Source organism: Medicago sativa, chromosome 6 (genome assembly GCF_051527215.1).
Source record: "Medicago sativa cultivar Bolivia chromosome 6, Bolivia_mono, whole genome shotgun sequence".
NCBI classification, from domain to species: domain Eukaryota; kingdom Viridiplantae; phylum Streptophyta; class Magnoliopsida; order Fabales; family Fabaceae; genus Medicago; species Medicago sativa.
Window position 1 is genome coordinate 76,580,606 of NC_140754.1, and position 9,684 is coordinate 76,590,289.

Sequence of the window (9,684 nt, forward strand, 5' to 3'; positions counted from 1 at the left end):
CAGGAGCCGTCAGATTGGACAATAGAAGCAGATCCAAAGGCTGAGAAGGAAAGAAGGAAAATCAAAGAGAACCGGTTTGGTTTAGTCGAACCAAACCGGTTTATTAGTGTTATAAAACCAGTTGAAACCGGTTTTCCTTCATTTCCCTTCCTCCTTTCTCTCTCTTAAGTAAAAAAAGCTCCAGCCTCTCTCTAAAAAGGCTCGACGGAGAAGAAAGAAAGAAGAGGCTCCGACGCGGCGGCCGGCCGGCCACCGGCGGCGGAGCCACCGCGTCGGAAGTTTAAAACACTTCTTTTTTTTTAATTTTTTTTATAATCCTCTTCTTCTTCTCTTCCTGGTTTCGGATCTATGGTTGTTTTTTCAAAATCATCATTCAAGAGCCCTAGATCTATGAAAATATTTCATGAACAAAACCTTATGCATACACATGAAACAGCGTCGATTCGGAGAAGGAGAATGTAAATAAATCATACCTCAGTTCTGAATCGGAGAAAACTAAGAAGATGATGGAAAACTTCAAAGGAATATCTTCGAATCTACACGTTTCTAACCGATCTGCCACTGCTACGTTCTGGACTGCTACGTTTCTAACCGATCTACACGTTCTGGACTACACGCTCACGAACACCAATTCCGATCTACACGTTTTTGCCTTGTAAGTTCATATTGATGACTGTTGACGTGATTTTTGAGCTGTGAGAGATTTGTGTTTGGAAACGATGGCTAAAGGTATTGTGATGGATTCACGTTACTGGAAAAAAAATGAGTTCATGTTCCTCATGTTCTTGTGTTCTTCATGTGTTCATGATGTTCTTGACATTTTTTGATTTTTTTGTGGTTTGATTCGAAATTGGGAATTGAAAAGAGAAATTAGGGTTTCTGATGGAAAAGCTGCGGCTACAGTCAATCATTGGGGAATAAATTCTGACACTGTAGACTATATATAGTAGAAAATTAGGGTTAACACTGACTCTGATGCAAAAGACAGTATTACCCTTAAAGTCTCTGATACAGGTGAACAGCAAGGCAAAAAGAGGATTGGAGAGCAAGTTTTAAAACTGAGCCAATAAGAGACTGCCACATGGACACAAAGGGACCCAAGGACTTAACCAACACAAAACATAAAATAAATAATAAAAACAAAAGGAAAAGGTCACTCACGTGACTAAAAGAAAAAGAAATAAAATAATTAAAAATAATAATAATAATAATAATAATAATACTAAAGGTAATAATAATAGTAATAATAAAAAATAATAATTTATAATAATAATAAAAGGATAACGAGAATGAAAACATGAGGTATTTTAAAATACCTCTCTGCTGAAATTTTGACTGAAATGTCTGAAAGAAAGCGGCGTTTTAACGTGCGAACAAAATTCTTTTAAAGCAGTTCTAAAGACGGACAAAAGGAAATTGTAAATTAGAAGCTTTTTAAAGGAAATTAAAATAAAACATAGGACGCTAAATTCTTAAAAAGAGCGCGTAAAACATTTTAAAAAGCTAACGCGCAAAAGAAAAACTACACGAAACTTAGACAAAAAGAAATTCGCTTTGAACTGTAAAATAAAGCCTCAAAATTTTAAAAGACGACTAAATGACTTTTAGATAAATAAAGCGAAAAAAGAACTTGAGACGTTTTAAAAATGAATGGGAAAAGAAATGACTGGTCCAAAATTGGGGTATGACATTAATTAAGTTGAACAACTCCCTAGCGGAACGATACTCTACTTACTAATATTACTTCGATAGACCGTGCACTTGCGGTTTGACCCTATCATGAATCTGGCTGGGCAATAGTATTTTTTCTCGGAAGAAAATGTGAAGATGATTGTAATAATGAAAAAGCATGTGGAGGGCATTAACTGATTTAAATAATTCTATTTAAAAAAACTGATTTAAATAATTAAAAATTAAGTAAATCCTTTTAAGCAAACACCGGTACCCAGGAAAAGGCTAATGGCTCCACAATTAGAGAGTGTGTGCGTAGGCGAGTGCAAAAGCGCATGCACCGCTCTTTTATTTTTTTAACTGTGAAGAAATGAGGTGTTTGAGGTTCGAATTCTCATATAACATGTATTAACCCTACCAACTGAACTATGTTTATGAGGGACAAATTTTATTATTATTTTATAAAAGTAATTATTGTTAAAGATTTAGATATTTTTGAAGAAACTAGTTTTTTAAACTAAGAAAATCAAGAGAGAAAGAAGTAGGAAGATATGCTTTGATTTCTCAAAAATGGTGTTTTTACATGAACGAAAGTGTGATATTTATACTACTAAATTTACCACTAATACATATGTCAAATTATTTATTTTACTATTCTAATTTGACATTTACTAATTATTACTTACTATTATAATTTGACAATTTGGATAATTATCGATATATATTTTAACATAAATAGTAAAAGCTATACTAATTATGTTTATATAATTTATTATAACAATTATTATTTTCTTGCCTGTGGGATATAGTATTTCTATATCAATCAATCAATATTTGGATAAACATGAGTGATTTTCTATACGTGCACAGAAACTCTAAACCTAACCTACCCTCTCTAAAAAAAAAAAAAAATCTAAATCTACTCTTTGAAAGATAAATAGATGTTTAGCCCGTGATCCAATTACAAAACAAACACACACATCTTCCATTGAAACTTCACAAACCATGAAGCCAACATTACTTACCTTTTCTCTCCTCCTCTTTTCCTTTGCCTACTTTCCATTAGCTTTTACTGAAACAGTTGAAGACATAAATGGAAACCCCGTATTTCCTGGCAGAAAATACTATATTGCACCACTTATCTGGGGAGCAGGAGGTGGTGGATTGAAACTTGGTAGGACAGGAAACTCAGAATGTCCAGTTACTGTTCTTCAAGATTTTCGTGAGGTTGTTAGAGGCTTGCCAGTTAGATTTAACATACGAGTATTTCGTGGTGTTATCTTTACAACTGACGAAGTAGATATTGAGTTTGTTAAGAAACCAAACTGTGCTGAATCTGCCAAATGGGTTCTAGCTCATGATGATTTCCCTACACCTTGGGTTGGTATTGGTGATAATATTGACGCAATTGAAGGTTCATTTAAAATTAAGACAATTGGTTCAGGAGCATACAAGCTTGTGTATTGTCCATTTTTCAGTAATCGACCTGGTGGTTGTAGTGATATTGGGAGGTATAGAGATGAGAATGGATGGCGTTTGGTCCCAACTGAAAATGATCCCTTTAGGGTTGTTTTTGTTGATGCTAATGAATCTGAAAAAGCCGTAGTCTGAATCAAATCTCCAAGCTAGTACTACTGTTTAATATTTATGTAATAAAAATAGCTCTATAAAGGTTGCGCATCTTTCAAGTCCCCCCTATAAAGAGCTTGTGTACTATTGGAGTTTAAATATGTTTATGTAATAAAAATAGCTCTATAAAGGTTGCGCATCTTACAAGCCACCATATAAAGAGCTTGTGTACTATTGGAGTTTAAATATGTCTTTTGTTCTTAATGATATTTGAATCTTGGTTATGTTCATTAAAAAAAACTTCTCGATTTTCATCAAATAAGAGTTTCTAATTTGTTGGTCGTTAACCATTTGTGACTGATGCAGCGACTGATATTCAACAACCGCTTCTGTGACTGTAGTTAGAGACTGTTTTGAGACTGAATCTAGAGTCTGATTTTGCTTGTCCTCTTGATGATCTAATTGCGACAGATTCTAGTGATTGTTTTGAACTGAACTTATATACCATCAGTGACTGTTCTAGGTCACGATTTTGGTCTCTAAATGATGAATTTGTTTTAAAGAAATTCTTCATTAACGGTTCAAAACATTTTAGAAACACTTTACAGGGATATTTAACATCTCTCTAATATTACATACACATGAAAAACCTTAAACATTAATTTTTTTTTTTATAGAGGCAAGGACAAATTTATTAATCACCTAATAAATTTGTTCTTAATAAGTTTATTAATAATTTTTCCTTTCCTTTATAAAAAAATCAATGTTTAATTGTTTTTCGTATGTATGGAGTAGAGATGTTAAATAATATTTGAAAGTGTTTTTACAATGTTTTGGACCGTTTCCTTAAAAAAAAGCTTTGGACCATTAATGAAGAAGTTTAGCATTTAGAGACCAAAATAGTGACCTACATCAATTGCTAATGGTACAAAAATTCAGTTCAAAATAATCACTAGAATCTGTCGCATACTGGGTCACCAAGAGAAGTCGCAATATTAGACTCTAGATCAATCTTACGTAGTTAAGGCGCATGGGATTGAGGGAGAAAATAACGTGAGCATGGGGTTTTATGTAGTGGGGGGAGGGAGTGAGGAGGTCGTTAAGGAGGGAGGGGTTGTGGGAGGGTTGAAGGATGTAAGGGTGGGTGACGTGGTCGTTCAGGCGAGGGGTGATACAGGGAAGGAGATTGGTGGTGGCGGAGTTGGTGTGGAGTCGAAGGGGGGACGACAGGAGGGTGAGGCGCAGCTGTAGGAGGTTGCTCCAGTCCATGATATTATTGTGTGACAAACTACTTGTCATAAGTTGGTCCAGATGTTTAGGTCTCAAGAGGATGATCTGAAGTGGGCTTGTAAGGGTGTGATTGCTACGGTGGCTAATGGTGAGGTAATAGCGGTGGTTCAAAATATAGCAGAGGATGATGTGATAAATCGCAAGTGCACGGTCTATCGAAGTAGTAATAAAAGAGAGTATCGTTTCGACAGGGAGTTGTTCAATTTAATTAACTTTTAGAGAATGATTAGAGGAGAAGAAAGATTGTAAAGTAGATGGTTTCAGTTGGTTGAAAATAAATATAATAAAAAGGACCCTTGGGATTATTGGTTCATCATAATAACAAGTCCTTCACAAACCAAAACCTTAGCGCAATTTAATTAACCCGCTCGTGTGTTCTGACTCAATTTCAATTTGGCACAAACAGGTTCCGTTGAAGGTCTGCATTTTTGCATGGCGGTTGCTTCATGATCGGTTGCCAGCTAAGGCAAATTTGTCGAAACACGATATTATTACTACAACATATCGGTTTTGGGTGATTGAGTGCGGTCACGAGGAGGACGTTCAACATTTGTTCCTCTCGTGCTACCCTTTGGATTTGTATTGCTAATTAGAGGCTCTTTCTCTTTCACCGTACTTCCCATTTTTTAACCGAAAACGGAGACACAGAACAGTTAGTAATGACAAGTGAGAACTTAAAGTGGTGCATAGATGGGGTTCTGTTAGAAATTGTAGAATGGGGTCAATGACTTTCCATTTTGTCTCGAGTGTGTGCAACATGATTTTGATTAGATAAATTTATTTATGTTATCATGTCTATTGCGGCGCTCCTATTTCTGCTACTTCCAACATGCAACTTAAATTGTCCTCTTTATACATTGTTTGTGACTCTGGACACTCAAAACTTTGCGATTGCTGCTTTGCTTAGTTTTTCCCTGTAGTGTTTTGGTGGTATTAGTTTACACAGTTCTTGTTTCTATTTTGAAACTGAATCTCATTATTAGGTGGATTGTATGAATCGTGAAGTTACATACATAGCATGCCCTTTGCTTAGATTAGTGCCCTGTTACACACAAGCTCTTTCCTCCCATGATGCATGACAATTCCGAACTATAATAATACTACAATAACAAGGAGATTGACTAGCTTTGCTTAGTCAATCATCTCCCTGTGCTGTTCTGTTTGTTTTTTCTATTCTCTTTTATGATTATGTGTTGTTTTTTTTCCCCTTGTACTTGTTTACCTCTTTAAGAAATTGTCTTCTACCCAAAGACAAAAAAGGATGGTTGTTCTATTCAATCATTTACAGGCTTGGTTATCTTGCCTAATGCTGTAATACTTTGTGTGAGGTTTCAAGGTTTTTGTCCATAATGTTGCAATAGTCGGTAATTGTCCATGCGGGACACGAGAGCCATGCGGGACACTTTTTTAATTCAATAAAACATCACAGAATCTGTAGCACATTTTGTATTTTGTGGCAGATTCTTAGATGATTAAAGACCACTTTCAGCGGTTTATATTACACAGGTGGTCTAAGATCGCGGTGGTCTTTTCTTCGGTTGATTTCGTTACTGTGCGTTTGGATTGTGTGGAATGAGCGTAACATCAAGTTATTTAAGCATAAAGAAAATAATATGTTTCAATTATTGGAAAAGGTTAAGTCTTATTTTTTATGGTGGCTTCAAGCCAAGAAACATGTAGATGCTTCAAGATATTCGCACAATTTCTTTCTATATAAAACATTTTATTATGGCAATACTATACACAAGGTGTGAATATATGTCAATAGAAGAGTTGCAAATTATAGCAAACAAAACCTATGAAAAAGATTGTCAAAAAAAAAAAACCTATGAAAAAGATGAAGCTGACAAGCCTGTTAGCAAAAGATGCAGGGTGCAAAATGATAAAACTACAAACCATGGCTGGTCCAATGCATTTATAGGCCTAAAGCGAATTTTGAATTGAGACTTTTTAAATGTGTTGAAAGAGAAACATAAAAATTTAAAAACGTTAAATGAGTAATTTTATTTTAGGCATGTGTGACACTAAATGAGTAACATTTTCAATCATAGTTTGAATATTGATTCATGAGATAGTGAGAGTATAACTTCGTCGCTTAACCTCAACACCCTTTGTGCAAGAACTTTTTGATTCAAAAATTTAGTTTAATTAATAATATTTATTGAATCCTAACACATATATAAATTATTTATTACGTTTACATATTTTGGTCGAACAAGAAATAACATCATATATTTTTGTTGAAGAGGCAAAAATGGAAGACGGCAAAGGTTTACAAACAGAGAACCATTAATAAAGGACAAACCCAGACTAACCAACGTCCAGACAAGCAAGTGGGCAAAAGTTATGGTGCATAAGTCCTTTCCTTATGCACCATGCATAAGCATATCACAACCGTCAGATCAGGGAGGGACACGTGTTATAATCTTATCACATCTTCACCTTCTTCTTCTTCTTCTCATGACTTCTTGCGACGACGACGACGATAACAACCACCACTCTCACCACCACCACCTCCACCAAACCTTCACACCTCACCACCACCACTTCAGCTCTTCCTCTCTCAACCGACCACCTCCACCACACCCTCCATCCTCCGTCCACCCCATTGCCGAAACAGATCAGAAAATAGTTACCCCGTCACCGGCTAACTACTCGCCGTCGCAGGTAAGCGATCAACATCTCTTTCGTTTTTCATTTCTTGCATCAACGCTTTTCATGCTTCTGCATTGTTTACAAATCACCTCAATCTGCTGTATCAATGAAAACTCCATTTTCAGATCTCTGTTTAATTTCCAATGATGATGTTTTTGCACTGTTTTGATTCGATTCATTTCACAATCATGAGAATGAGATAATGATTTTATTCTGAAATCAATTAGCTTGTGCTGTAGGTGTACATATCTTCCACTTTGGTTTTTCATGTTGAAAAAATGGTAGATGAAGTGTGAGTTTTGTATTGTGTTGGTTATTGTTTTGATTTTGCTTTTGTTGTGCTTCATGGTAGAATGCTTGTTTTATGTTTGATAAAATTCTGCAACCAAACTTTATGACACAATGCTTGTTTTCTGTCTAATAAAATGCTTCAATCAACCTTTATGGTACAATGCTTGATTTTTGTCTGATAAAATGCTTGAACCAAATTTTATTTACTTCTCTAATCTCAGCAATGTGATTCTCCTGCATCTATGTTCTTTAAATGTGTTTCGATTCAGCAAAACGAATGGATTTGTTTTTTCAGAATGCGATTATGTGTAAATTTTAGATTCGATCTTAACTAAGTTGTTGGAAACTTAGGGTTGAAGAAATGGATATTTGTTCCTCGATGGTACAGAAGCCGATCATTTTTCCGTCACACACAACCAAACTATTGCTGCTTTAGCTCCAACAGTGGTGGCTATCAGAGACGAAAGGATACTTCTACTGCAGGAGCAGACATAAAGGTATCCTTTCTGTTTGCATTGATAATATTGCATAGTCTGGTTTTAGATTGTTTGTTGTTAGTCGCAGATTTTGATTAATTTAAGATTAATTAAGCTCTGTGTCTTATATTTGCTTATAAATGATTTTTGCCTTATGTTCTTCTACTGCATGCGGCAAAGGATCCCTTTGATAGGATTGTTATAGATGGAAGACAGTTGGCCCTGATGGTATGATGTTCATGTTAATTTATGTCTGTGTCTAGTTTCCTTGGACATGATTTTGCATAGTTTTCACATTTATGATCAATTTGGCATGGGAAATTTAGAATTGAACAAACAGTGTGAAAACTAACCTTTCAGATTATTTTACTTGGTAATGTATGTGTTTAGTTGTTTGGGTGATTTATGTGTGTATAAGCTTCCCATTACATAGGAGAATATTATTTTACTTGGTAATGTATGTGTTTAGTTGTTTGGGTGATTTATGTGTGTATAAGCTTCCCATTACATAGGAGAAATATAACTTTTCATGTTTGAAGCAATATAATATAAAAACACAAGGAATCTTCACCTTCAGATTCATAGGACAAAAGTTCATTACTGGGTTTTTTCCTTGACTTTAGTTTACTAGGAATCCTCACCTTATCATGTCACTATGGTTTCTGCTCTACCTCTGTCAGGACTTTCTACTAAATTATGTTGCAAATATGGTTGTATGGAGCATGTGCTTTGGTTTAAGCTTCTGAGTTTTTTAGATACACAGTGTATGTACTTAATAGTCTTAAATGTATGTACATATCTTTCTTAGATGTTGAAATGTAATTAAATTTATGGACTGCAATTCTGAACAAACTGCGTAAATTTTGGTTTTGTAGAAAGGAGATGGTGGTTGGTGAAGCAACTGTAATTCAAGAATTCTTTAGAAATGAAGCTCTCTCAAAACCATCTTTTTACTATGACATCCAAGTTGATGTTGCGGAAGACATAGCTAGCATTTTTGACATAGCTAGCATCCTTTAGGAGCACTTGTTGTGGAGCACTTTGTTATTGGAAATTATAACATTCACATTCTTTGTTGTTACGTATTCATGATTATAGGTTGTTACAAAACCATTAGACAGTTAGTTTGGTTTCGCATAGAACACTAGCAAAACCATTGAACCATACTTATGGTTTCAGTAATTGTTTTTATTTAAAACCATTTATCAATAATAATTTTCACTATTCTTTTATTTTATTTACCATTTGACAATTATTTAATAGGTTATGAGTGTGTACTATTAAGTGGTTACTTAATAATGATTTTAATGTTTATCACATTTTTTTCATTACAAAACCATTAGACAATTATTTTGGTTTCACATTGAAAACTATCAAAATGTGTACTATTAAGTGGTTACATTGAAAACTAATTTTAATAAAATTGAACATTCTTGGGCCAAAAATTAAATAAAATGAACGATATACTATGATAGATACTGTAAAAAGGCACAACCAACTGATTATGTCACTTTTCGTAGAAACTCGAGAGGTTTAACACGAAAAACAAACATAAAATAAAGCAAAACTATGTTTTCTTTTTCTAGAAGATAAATTGTTTAAAACAAATTAATAATTTCATTTAAAACCATTAGGCAGTTATTTTGGTTTCACATAGAACACTATCAAAACCATTTAACCGTACTTATGGTTTCAGTATTCCATACCCCTAATTTTAGTAAAATTAAATTAA

General features: G+C 34.4%; 1 protein-coding gene and 1 long non-coding RNA gene across 2 annotated transcripts; both read left to right on the plus strand.

Annotated features, from left to right (window-relative positions):
- The first annotated feature begins 2,634 nt into the window (after positions 1-2,634).
- LOC146916922 (kunitz-type serine protease inhibitor DrTI-like) lies at positions 2,635-4,140 on the plus strand. The gene has a single exon (XM_085718796.1). It carries the CDS (start codon positions 2,677-2,679, stop codon positions 3,280-3,282), a length of 606 nt encoding a protein of 201 aa, XP_085574922.1. The 5' UTR covers positions 2,635-2,676; the 3' UTR covers positions 3,283-4,140.
- A 3,213-nt stretch (positions 4,141-7,353) lies between these two features.
- Positions 7,354-9,184, plus strand: LOC146916923 (uncharacterized). Its single transcript, XR_015014084.1, has 2 exons — positions 7,354-7,973; positions 8,828-9,184. It is a non-coding gene; the product is annotated as an uncharacterized LOC146916923 (long non-coding RNA).
- Positions 9,185-9,684: the final 500 nt, after the last annotated feature.

Excerpts from the sequence above, each read along its gene's own strand:
- LOC146916922 (XM_085718796.1), top strand. The coding sequence starts at position 2,677 with ATGAAGCCAACATTACTTACCTTTTCTCTCCTCCTCTTTTCCTTTGCC.